We start from the raw sequence: 12,937 nt of genomic DNA, 5'->3' as shown, positions 1-12,937 counted from the left end.
AAGCCATCCCATATTCCCAATTCCTTCGTCTCCGCCGCATCTGCATCCAGGAGGACCAGTTCCAAAACCGTACAACCCAGATGGTCTCCTTCTTCAAGGACTGCAATTTCCCGCCAGACGCAGTCGACGATGCCCTCCACCGCATCTCTTCCACTTCCCGCTCCTCCACCCTTGAGCCCCGCCCCTTCAACCGGCACCAGGACAGAACCCCACTGGTCCTCACCTACCATCCCACCAACCTCCATGTACAACGTATCATCCGCTGTCATTTCCGCCACCTTCAAACAGACCCCACCACCATATATTTCCCTCCCCTCCCCTATCAGCGTTCCGAAAAGACCACTCCCTCCGTGACTCCCTCGTCAGGTCCACACCCCTCACCAACCCAACCTCCACTCCCGGCACCTTCCCCTGCAACCGCAAGAAATGCAAAACTTGCGCCCACACCTCCCCCCTCACTTCCCTCTAAGGGATCCTTCCATATTCACCACAAATTCACCTGCACCTCCACAGACATCATCTATTGCGTCCGCTGCACCCGATGTGGCCTCCTCTATATTGGGGAGACAGGCCACCTACTTGCGGAACGTTTCAGAGAACACCTCTGGGACACCGGACCAACCAACCCAACCATCCCGTAGCCCAACACTTTAACTCCCCCTCCCACTCCACCAAGGACATGCAGGTCCTTGGACTCCTCCATCGCCAGACCATGGCAACACGACGGTTGGAGGAAGAGCGCCTCATCTTCTGCCTGGGAACTCTCCAATCACAAGGGATGAACTCAGATTTCTCTAGTTTCCTCATTTCCCCTCCCCTTGTCTCAGTCAAATCCCTCAAACTCAGCACCGCCTTCCTAACCCGCAATCTTCTTCCTGACCTCTCCGCCCCCACCCCACTCCGGCCTATCACGCTCACCTTGACCTCCCTCCACCTATCGCATTTCCAATGCCCCTCCCCCAAGTCCCTCCTCCCTACCTTTTATCTTAGCCTGCTGGACACACTTTCCTCATTCCTGAAGAAGGGCTTATGCCGAAACGTCGATTCTCCTATTCCTTGGATGCTGCCTATTCCTTGGATGCTGCTGCGCTTTTCCGGCAAGACATTTTCAGCACAAATAAATATTACCAACGTTTTGGTATAATTACTGAACAACTGTTTGCAACAAACTTGGAGGAGATATACAACTTGCTTATGTTTAGAAGATTCGAAACATAAAAGTTAAATTATACGATGTCAAATATCATGAATCACAAGGTAATTTTAATACAAGTTTAAAAGACAGGTGAAGCCCAAATTAGTTAATTGAGATAATAACCACAACTAATGACAAATATTTTGCACTAATTAAGACACTGCAGCAGTACCATATAACAATGTACTCCTCCTGTCCTCTACAGAGATTTTAACAGCTTCTATTTACCTATCTAGACTACTTTCCAGGAGGGATTTTTTTTTCTGTGGTGGTACTTCTCGTCAGTTGAAGAAATTTGTTTTAATTTTAGTCACATCCCTTTAGATTGAAAATAACTTCATACCGTTTCAACTGTCAAGTTTTGCAGTTAAAAAAAAGTAGATATAATTTGTCGCACATAAAAGAATGAGATTCAATCAATCAGTGCAAATTCCATTTCAAGTAGGAGAAAGTGAGAACTGCAGATCAGAGCTGAAAAATGTGTTGCTGGAAAAGCGCAGCAGGTCAGGCAGCATCCAAGGAGCAAGAGAATCGACGCTTCAGGCATAAGCCCTTCTTCAGAAATGAGGAGGGTATGCCAAGCAGGCTAAGATAAAAGGTAGGGAGGAGGGACTTGGGGGAGGGGCATTGGGAATGCGATAGGTGGAAGGTGGTTAAGGTGAGGGTGAAAGGCCGGAGAGGGGGTGGGGGCGGAGAGGTCAGGAAGAGGATTGCAGTTCAAGAAGGCGTTGCTGAGTCCGAGGGTTGGGACTGAGATAAGGTGGGAGGAGAGGAAATGAGGAAGCTGGAGAAATCTGCATTCATCCCTTGTGGTTGGAGGGTTCCTAGTCGGAAGATGAGGCGCTTTTCCTCCAGGCGTCGTGTTACCATGTTCTGGCGATGGAGGCGGCCAAGGACCTGCATGTCCTTGGCGGAGTGGGAGGGGGAGTTAAAGTATTCAGCCACAGGGCGGTTGGGTTGGTTGGTGCGGGTGTCCCAGAGGTGTTCTCTGAAACGTTCCGCAAGTAAGCGGCCTGTCTCCCCAATGTAGAGGTGGCCACATCGGGTGCAGCGGATGCAATAAATGATGTCTGTGGAGGTTCAGGTGAATTTCTGATGGATATGGAAGGATCCCTTGGAGGGAAGTGAGGGGGGAGGTGTGGGCGCAAGTTTTGCATTTCTTGCGGTTGCAGGGGAAGGTGCCGGGAGTGGAGGTTGGGTTGGTGGGGAGTGTGGACCTGACAAGGGAGTCGCGGAGGGAGTGGTCTTTCCGGAACGATGATAGGGGAGGGGAGGGAAATGTATCCTTGGTGGTGGGGTCTGTTTGGAGGTGGCGGAAATGACGAAGGATGATACGATGTATCTGGAGGTTGGTGGGGTGGTAGGTGAGGACCAGTGGGGTTCTGTCCTGGTGGCGGTTGGAGGGGCGGGGTTCAATTGGTCCTCCTGGGAGCAGATGCGGCGGAGGCCAAGGAATTGGGAATATGGGATGGTGTTTTTACAGGGGGCAGGGTGGGAGTCGGTCGGTTTATAGTAAATGTCCGTGTCAGCCAATTCCAATACCGAACAACCCAGATGGCCTCCTTCTTCAAAGGCCGCAATTTCCCCTCAGACGTGGTTGACGATGTTCTCCACCGCAGCTCCTCCACTTCCCGCCCTTCCGCCCCTGAACCCCGCCTCTCCAATCGCCATCAGTACAGAACCCCACTGGTCCTCACCTACCACCCTACCAACCTCCAGATACATCGTATCATTCTTCGTCATTTCCGCCACCTCCAAACAGACCCCACCACCAAGGATATATTTCCCTCCCCTATCAGTGTTCTGGAAAGACCACTCCCTCCACGACTCCCTTGTCAGGTCCACACCCCCCACCAACCCAACCTTCACTCCCGGCACCTTTCCCTGCAACCGCAAGAAATGCAAAACTTGCGCCCACACCTCCCCCCTCACTTCCCTCCAAGGCCCCAAGGGACACTTCCATATCCGCCACAAATTCACATGAACCTCCACACAGCATCTGCTGCACCTGATGTGGCCTCCTCTACATTGGGGAGACAGGCCACCTACTTGCGGAATGTTTCAGAGAACACCTCTGGGACACCCACACCAACCAACCTAACCGCCCTATGGCTGAACACTTCAACTCCCCCGCCCACTCCGCCAAGGGCATGCAGCACCCTCCAACCACAAGGGATGAATGCAGATTTCTCCAACTTCCTCATTTCCCCTCTCCCCCCCACCTTATCTCAGTCCCAACCCTCGGACCCAGCACCGCCTTCTTGACCTGCAATCCTCTTCCCGTCCCACCCCCATCCCCTCACCTTAACCTCCTTCCACCTATCGCATTCCCAACGCCCCTCCCCCAAGTCCCTCCTCCCTACCTTTTATCTTAGCCTGCTTGGCACACCCTCCTCATTTCTGAAGGGCTTATGCCCAAAATGTCGATTCTCCTGCTCCTTGGATGCTGCCTGACCTGCTGCGCTTTTCCAGCAACACATTTTTCAAATTCCATTTCAACCCAGAGTAATTGTTACTTTGTAACAGTCACTGGTCTGATCCAGCAAATGAATTCCTCTCATTTGCTGTTTTTAAATGAACCAAAAAAAAGTGTTCCTGTTATAAGCACAAAAGGAAATGTAGCTGCTGGAACAGACAACCAGATACCTGGCTGTTGGCGTTGGGGGGGGGGGGGGGGGGAGGGAGGGATGACTGAATGTTTCATACTGAAACGAACATCAACTGTTATATTTCTTTACATTTATGGCAATTTTATTTTATGTCAACATTGTTCATTTTTCCTAGACTGCCAACATTCTTTACTTAATGCTATTAAATATCTAAATACTAAGGCCACCTAGACATTCTCCTTCATTCACAGGATGCATCAGCTGCATAATTATTAATGGCACAAATGTGTGACATATTTAGGAAATGGTGATTTGGAGATGCCAGTGGTGGACTGGTGTGGACAAAGTTAACAATCACACAGCACCACACTACCTTTTGGAGTTCTGCTCCTTCATCAGGAGGCAAGGCAGCTTGTGAGACATCAAGTAAACTCTAGATTATACAGTGTGGCGTATGTATTTATAATTGCTTTATGTGCAATTGTTTTAGTGTCTCAATCTTAGTGATAAAGAATGATTGCAACAGCAGAATTAAAGGTTAAGTTCAGGATAACATTTGCCTTCACTTTGAGATAATGAAAGGCTGTTTAGATGGAGCAAGGTGAAACAAAACTTAGCTAAACCGGATATAACTTAATCTTTGTTCTTTACACATTCCAGCACAAAGGAGGGCGTTTTATCCACCAGGACTGTGCAAGCATCCTCAGCAGCAATCCATGTACTGCTGCTTCCTGTCCTCCCTCTGTCCACATACCAGCACATTCCTCTGCTTCACATCAGACATATCTAAATGTAAAGGCACATTGAATATATCAAATTCGATGGGTTTTTTCTAGGTCACTTCTATCTTCAGTACTTGTATCTAGTGATCCAAAGTCATCTAAAAATATTAAGGTTCAGGCAAACTGCCATGTTGATCAATGATAGTGGGCTGACCAGGAGATGCCCTCCTCTCGGCACTCCAACTATCCGTCGAGCACCAAGGAAACAGAACACCCACTGGAGAAAGGGAAATGTGCTAGAAGCCCTCCTTAGGGCAGAAAGGTTGGTGCTGAGATGAAAAATAAAACAAAATGCCTGCATGTTTCAAACTTTGGAAAGCTAGGCTTTGCAACCTGTGAAAAGAATAGAAACCAATCAGAAACAAAGGCAAACTAGGCTATTCCTGAAAGTGAGCACAAAACCAGAGGAGTTGCTAGCATTCCACATTAAAATGAATGGTGGACACAATGCCTCTGGGTGAGGAGGGATTATTTGACATTATTATCTGTTTCGTTTGGAGGCTTCCATTCCACACACCCCTTACCCAAACAAGTATCTTTATCAGCATGGAGCACTGTGCAGACCATTCCAGAAATAGGTGGAAGTGCTATGCACATCAGCACAAGACAAGGTTGAAACATTTGCAGAAATCTTCAGCCAGAAGAAGTACCAAGTGGATGATCCACCTCTGCCTCATGCAGTGGTTCCCTGCATCACAGGTACCAATCGTCTACCAGTTCTATTCAGTCCACATGATATGAAGAAATGGTTACAAACTCGGGATACTGCAAAGGCAATGGCTCTTGACAACATTCCAGCAATAGTGCTGAGTACCAGTGCTCCAGAAATTGCCACATCCCTGCCAAGCCTTTCCAGTACAGTTGTAATACTGGCACCGATCAGACAATATGGAAAATTGCCCAGGTACATCCAGTACGCAAAGCAATAAAATCCAACACTGCCAATAATCTTGGTTCAAATGTGGACAAAAGAGCTTATTTCCAGAGGGGAGGGGAAAGTGAGAGCCCTTCACATGAAGGCCTTCATTTGAATGGCTGCGGCATCAAGGAGGCCGAGGAAAACCGGCATCAATGGGAATAAACGAGAAAAACTCTGCTGGTTGCAGTCATACCTGACATAGGAAGATGATTGTAATTGTTGAAGCTCAGTCATCTCAGCTCCATGACATCTCTGTAGAAGTACCTCAACGTAGTGTCCCTGGCCTAACTATCTTCAATTGCTTCAGTGATCTACCTTCTATTATAAGCTCAGAAGTGCAGATGTTCACTGATGATTAGCAATCCATGCTCAAATGCAACAAGATCCGGACAATTTCCAGGCTTGGGCCGAGAAGTGCCAATTAACCCACACCACATAAAGGTCAAGTAATAACCAGAGAGAATCGAACCACCACTCCAAGATATTCAATGGTGTCACCATCACTGTTTTTTAATTCACTTGTGGGAATGTGGGTATCTCTGCTGACCAGCATTTATTGCTTGTTCCGAGCTGCCATTCAACTGAGCAGCTTACTAAGAGGGTAAATGAGAGTCAAATTCTGCCATAACAGATCCCAGGACATAAGCGGAATTTCTGGATTAGTAGTCTCGTGCTAATATAACTCGGCTATTGCCTCCCCACTATCAACATGCGTGGGTTACCATAGAACAGAAACTCGACTAGACTCAACACAAATACAGTGGCAATGACAACAGGTCAGATGCCAGGAATACTGCAAATAACTCACATCAGAACTCCCCAAAAACTGTTCAGCACCTACAAGGAGCAGGTCAGGAGTGTGACTGAAGATTTGGCACTTGCCTGGATGGGTACATCTCCAACAATGCTTAAGAATCTTGACACCATCCAAAATAAAGCAGCCCACTTGAGTGGCACTACATCCACAAGCATCCACTCCCTCCACTAATGCTCAGGAGCAGCAGTACTATCTTTCAGATGCACCACTGAAATTCAAAGATCCTCAGACAGCACTTCCCAAACCCACAACCGCTCCATTTAGAAAGAAAAAGGCAGCAGATACACCACCACCCGCAAGTTCCCCTCCAAGCTAGCCCTGCTGCGTCACTGGATGAAAAACCTCAGGTTCCCTCCCCAAAGGTCGTGTGGGTCTACCCACATCACATGGACTGCAGTGACTCAGGAAGGCAGCTCACCACTATTTTTTTAAAGGGCAACTCAGGATGGGATTAAATGCTGACCAGCCAACAGCACTCATGAATTAAAAATGTGAATGCTACCCCAAACATCAATATTTCTCCTGAATTTTATCCCTAATGAGTTATTTATGAGACATTATTTATGAGACATTATTAGGGATAAATAATGTCTTGAGGTTGCCTTATACAAAATCAATAATCGTGCAGGAGGACAGAAAAGCAAAAAGGTGTTAAAAAAAAATACAGAGAGGCAATAGTTCAGTGGTATTATCCTTGGACTATTAATCCAGAGACCCATGTAATGGGACCGGGATTTGAATCCTGCCATGGCAGGCAGTGGAATTTGAACTCAATGAAAATCTGAAATTAAGAGTCAAAGAGATAATTAATCCGTTGTTGATTGTGGGAAAAACCTATCTTTAGAGAAAAAAACTGCCATCCTAGGTTGGTCTACTTGGGTCCAGACCTAACAATGTGATTTGACTCTTAACTGCCCTCTGGGTAATTAGGGATGGGCCAGATGGTGACCCGGCCAGCAATGCCCTCATCCCAACAATAATAAAAAGGTCCTTTTATTCTTCAATAAAGATTGTGAACAGAAATAACAGAGAACACAGGTTGGTCAATGCTATTCCTAGAATTGTACCAGGAATATCTGAGAAATAATCAGGTATCCTAGTCTGATCAAGAGTCAAAAACATGCCCATTACCAACATTTCTACCAACTTGAACACAAAAGTTTGGAAATTTAGGCTCATGCCCGAGAGTTCAAAGACAGAAAATTTCAAAATAAGGATTTGTTTTACATTGGTTTGTTTTACAGAGTTGAGTGGGAACAAAGGATGAAAACCACAGGCAAGATTAGATCAATTTGTCGCTGCTGAATTCACATCAGGAGATCATGTGCAATAATAGAGCAGTCTTAGTCACAAATAACTGGCCTACAAGGAGAGGAGTACCATTACAAAACATCAGTACATGAGAAACAGTAGCTGATGCAGTATGAACAAAATAATCCATAGGAACAAGAATAAACCATTTCGCCAGTTCCTGCTTTTCAACAAGATCATGATGAATTGTAATCTATACTTGAACGTTTTATTTTATTCAGTCATGGCACATGACATCACTAGCTAGTCAGTTTGCTCCATAGTCTTTGATATCATTGAATGAAAAAACTCTGTACTTGGCAGTTTAACAAACAATTGATCTAGCAACAAATCATCATTTGCAGACTAGAATCCCAAGCAATTACAAATGTTAAAAACTAATCTAATTCTACTCCCAAAGTAATTCAGTTTTAACTTTGGTCCTTAAACAATACTCCCCAAATATTGCAAATAATCTACCCTACCAATTCTCCTTAATGTTTTGCAAACAAACTAAATTACTAGTTGACCTTCTAGTTTCTTCCAAGGCTAACACATGGCGTTACATCCACAATAGTGTCCAGGTGTGACATAAGCAGGTTTTTTTCCAAACAGCCAAAGCATGACCTCAACACCATACCCACCACCACCTCCCCACTCCCTGAAAAGAGAGTGAATCACCTTATATTTTTAACACTGGGATTCACTGGCTCAAATTATACCCACCTACTTAATGCATTAATAATCCAAATTCAATATTAGTTTTCCTGACATTTCTAGCATGGCGACTTCACCCTCTATTGTAAATAGTCGTAAAGCAATTATTCAGTGTCTACCAATTCCCTATTTGCACAGACAATATTACCAGTTTTTAAGGCTTTTTCTTGACCATGTTTTTCCTAATGGTGAAAGAAAACCTGTTGACTGATTTCCTTTGCAAATTTCTTTCTATACTCACTTCATAGCCCTTCCTGCCTTTTTGTAATCATTAGCTGCAGCTTGTAATCTCTCCATTCACCAGGATATGTACTATTATTTGTAAGAGTTTTTACAACATAAATTACATTTGCCATTAAATGCCATGACACCTGAAGAGCTAAAGAAATGTAAACAAAATTTACACTGAATAATACATAAAATTGGAGTAAACCATCACAGTTAACACAACACCATCACAACAGCAAATTGCCTTGCCCTTTACATCATCAACACTTCCTGTGACTTTAACCTGCAGGGTTTTAGTTGTTATTTGAACAAAACTGATAAATCAAAGGAAGCTTTGAAAGGGCAGTGGAGAGAGACAAACCTTTCTGAAGTTTAAAACAAACGGAGACCAAAAATAACATGAACATACAGAAATCAACAGTACATTTGACTAATTTATAGCACCCTTCTATGAATTTGGACAAATATCTGTTGATCAGAGAGTCAGTTCGAATTTTTTAAATGCAAATCTTGTTTAGTTAATCAACTTGAATTAGTCAAGGCAATAACAAATGTTGTACACACAGGATTGTCTGTGGACCTAATTTATAGTAATCTCCAGATGGCAGTCTGCATAAAAAGCCATTAACAAAAATGAGCGCATATGGACTTTGAAGCAATCTGTTGGCTTGAACGTTTAGGAGATAGAAGCACAGTCCAAGTTATTGGTTTGCACTCGTATTTACAGCAAGCAATTTGTGATGTTCCACAGCATCAGTTATGGGAAGTCAACGTTTCACTTGTTTATAAGTGACTTAAATTAGGGAATGTAGGCTGCACATCCAAGTTTAGATTAGAGTGGTGCTGGAAAAGCAAAGCAGGTCAGGCAGCAGAGGAGCAGGAAAAAAAAAAAATCGACGTTTTGGGCAAAAGCCCTTCATCAGGATTTTGCCCAAAACGTCGACTTTCCTGCTTCTCGGATGCTGCCTGAACTGCTGTGCTTTTCCAGCCCCACTCTAATCGAGACTCTGATCTCCAGCATCTGCAGTCCTCACTTTCACCCTGTATATCCAAGTCTGCTGACAACACTAAGTTGGCTTGAACACTAAATAGGAAACACAAAGCTTCAAGGTGATATGGATAGATTAAGTAAATAAACCATAGTAGATGATGTTCAATGTAGGCAAGTGTGACATCACGCACTTACAAACTTGCTGAGATCATTTTCCTAATGATGAGAAGCTAGCAACTGTGGATAAGCCCAAGAACAACAATAAGCTCGTGGACAGGCACAGAAAAATAACTTACAAGATTAACAGAATTCTTAGGTTTTACTTCAAGGAGGACCAAAATTGAAAGATTACCACTACAGCTGTGCAGAGTCTGGTTTGATCCTTTCTAAAATATCTCATTTTAGACGAGGACACAGTACCTCAAGATGATTATATTGAACTTGGGAGATAGTGCAGCCACCAACCTGACAACTGATTTAAAGAGGTTAAGTTTAGAAAACAAGTTGCATTGACCATATTTGTATTTTTGTGACTATAGACAATTATAGAGAGTTATCTAATTGAAACGTTAATGCTAAAAATGGTTTATTGCAGTGTGTGTGGCAGGGGCAGTGGGAAATATTTGATCTGATAAAGTGAACCCAAAATAAAGGAATGCTGTTTTAAAATTGTTGTTGGGTATTTTGAGGCAAGGTCACAAAGTATTTTGTCACAAAAAGTGTGAAGGAATTCTGGAACGGTTTTCCTACAGTGTCAAAATTGAGTGAGTCACATTAGACAAAGCCATTAAGGGTTATGGATTAAGCACATGGAGGTAAAGTATAGATTGACCATGAACTAATAACTACTGAAAATGTGTTGCTGGAAAAGCGCAGCAGGTCATTCCTGAAGAAGGGCTTATGCCCGAAACGTCGATTCTCCTGTTCCCTGGATGCTGCCTGACCTGCTGCGCTTTTCCAGCAACACATTTTCAGCTCTGATCTCCAGCATCTGCAGACCTCACTTTATCCTCATGAACTAATAACAAAAGGCTCCTGAAGACTGAATGGTCTCTTAGTGTTTCAACATTCTTAAATTATGTTCCAACCTTGAACTCACTCCTCAGCAATACAAACTTTTTTTTAAAAAGTGACATGGACACATACTACTGGACTCCAAGAAGATTAGAAGATTGGTCCAGTAATAGCGCTCTGCTCAAATGCAAGCTCCTTGGTTCATTGTCTGCCATTTCTTCATCCTCAGCCTTTGTTTGGCAGTTTTGTCAATGGTTGTTTACTCCCGTCATCCATTGACATGGGCAAGCAAGGACGTAGATCCCAAACCACCTTGGCCAGAAGCAGACTGCTTACCCTGCTATTGCCACTATCCTGAACCAAATGCTAGCTGCCAATATAACTAAACTAACGAGCTTGGTGGAAGTTAACACCCTTTATTCGGATCTTTACTGATAACACACATATCAAAAAGTTATCAAAATTAATGGTGAAAATTAAAAATAAAATTCAAGACCCTAATGCGAGTTTCATTTTCCTCATTAAGCGATGGCGAGTGAAATACTAATATTATTGCATCTATAACTACATTGCAGTTTTTTAAGTTCATTACCTTCAAGTTTTACATCTTGGTTTGCTTACCTTGCCCATTATAATAGTAAATCCATTTTTCTTTATTTGGGCTAGGGGAAATAGGCTTCTTGAGGCCAGCTTTCTCAACAATGCTGCTGGGATCCTGTTTGGGGCCTTTTTTCAGCACATGGGAGCTTTTCTTAATACTGCAAACTACTGTCACCACCAGCACCAACAGCAGAAAGAGTACGATCATCCACGGCAAATGCTCATTTATGTCAAAGTGCTTGTGTGCGCTTGGCCTCGGTGGGCCTTTTCTGGGAGGTCTGAAGTCAGCACCTGCTCTTGAGCTTTCCATGATGGGTTGAAAATTCATCGCAGCTGACAGAGGTGAATTGGGGCCTGAATAGGAAGAATGCCAAAGTTGTGCTTCTTTGGTCACTCCACTGATTGATTTTGTAGTGGTGGTGCTTAATTGATTTAGAATACCTGCAAAATATTACAGAAAAAAAGAGAGACAGAAAACAAAATCAAAACTTTATTTAAAATTAAAATTAATTTAAAAAAGCAGTACTCTCAAGCGTCTTTAATTCTGTCGATGACTGCTGACAACAGGACTAATTCACCAGGTATAAATCACTGCATACTCTGCATTGTGCCCCAGTCATCCAGAAGGATACTTAAGAAATTCCTGTCACAAGGTACTGATGTCAGATGCTCAATTCTAATAGCTACTCTGCCTGAAATCAGCTGCCTAAGTATCTTTGACAAATTATGAGGCAAAACAAAATCATGGAACAGTTTCAGCACAGGAAGACAAGTTCTGTTGAGGCTTTTGCCCCAATTTAGGGAATGAATCCCAAAGCAAAGAACCCAAGAGCTGAATGCACGACAGTCAATGAGATGGCAGAGAAAGCTGGATTTGCAGAAATGATCAGAATTGAAACAGTTATTCGGGGGTCGCAAGACTCGATGAGATTATAGATAGCATGAGGGAGGCAGGTACCAAAGGGATTTTGACACTTGATAGGAATTTTAAAATCGGAAGTTTTGCTAGTCAGGGAGCCAGAGCTGAAAATGTGTTGCTGGAAAAGCACAACAGGTCATGCAGCATCCAAGGAGCCGGAGAATCCGAAACGTCGATTCTCCTGCTCCTTGGATGCTGCCTGACCTGCTACGCTTTTCCAGCAACACATTTTCAGCTCTAGTCAGGGAGCCAGTATAGGTCAAACACTAGTTAAACAAAAAAGGCTTTGGGGCAAGTCAGGATATACAAGGCTGAGGCTTACAAAGGTTGGAAGATGGGAGGCTGCCCAGGGAATGTATTGCAACAATTGCAAACTGTAACAAAAGAGAACAACTGACAATCTCTGCAGCAGGTGGGCTGAGGTTCAGACAGAAACCTGCAATATTAAGGGGGTTGGAAATACAGGTAGCTTTTCCAGAACACAATCCTGTGCAACCCCATGCTATAAAATATCACGCAATACCAATACACTGGAAGTGTTGGCAATGTGATCACATTATAGTCAATGCACAGGTTAAAAATTTGCACTTTAGAAACCGCATTCCCTATTCACCCAATCGTGCCACAGCCAATTCGTATCAACAAAAGACACATCATAGCAGAACTACCTGTATTTTTTTTAAAAACATCAAAGAGCTGGTTGGAAACACAGCTCAGGGAAAAAAATGGGACATTAAAGATTATGAATAGTCTGTTTTAGCTTCAGACAAAGGTGAGGGAAGGTGATAAAATTTAGATATAGAGTATGGAGTTTGTGTTGGTAGCCAAAGACAATGATCTCAATCTTTCCAATATT

General features: G+C 43.7%; 1 protein-coding gene across 1 annotated transcript in view; it reads right to left on the bottom strand.

Moving 5' to 3' along the window:
- Positions 1 to 12,937, bottom strand: part of tnfrsf21 (tumor necrosis factor receptor superfamily, member 21) — a 75,849-nt gene that overhangs the window by 41,602 nt on the left and 21,310 nt on the right. The window contains exon 3 of the mRNA XM_087980141.1: positions 11,184 to 11,603. Coding sequence (XP_087836267.1) covers positions 11,184 to 11,603 — 420 coding nt within the window. The remainder of the gene's footprint in view (positions 1 to 11,183; positions 11,604 to 12,937) is intronic.

The sequence above is a fragment of the Chiloscyllium plagiosum genome, unplaced genomic scaffold (genome assembly GCF_037043375.1).
Source record: "Chiloscyllium plagiosum isolate Xiang-an unplaced genomic scaffold, Cpla_swu_hap1 HiC_scaffold_3, whole genome shotgun sequence".
Taxonomy (NCBI): Eukaryota; Metazoa; Chordata; class Chondrichthyes; order Orectolobiformes; family Hemiscylliidae; genus Chiloscyllium; species Chiloscyllium plagiosum.
The sequence above is the reverse complement of the archived record's forward strand: the minus strand, read 5'-3'. Positions and strand labels throughout refer to the sequence as shown.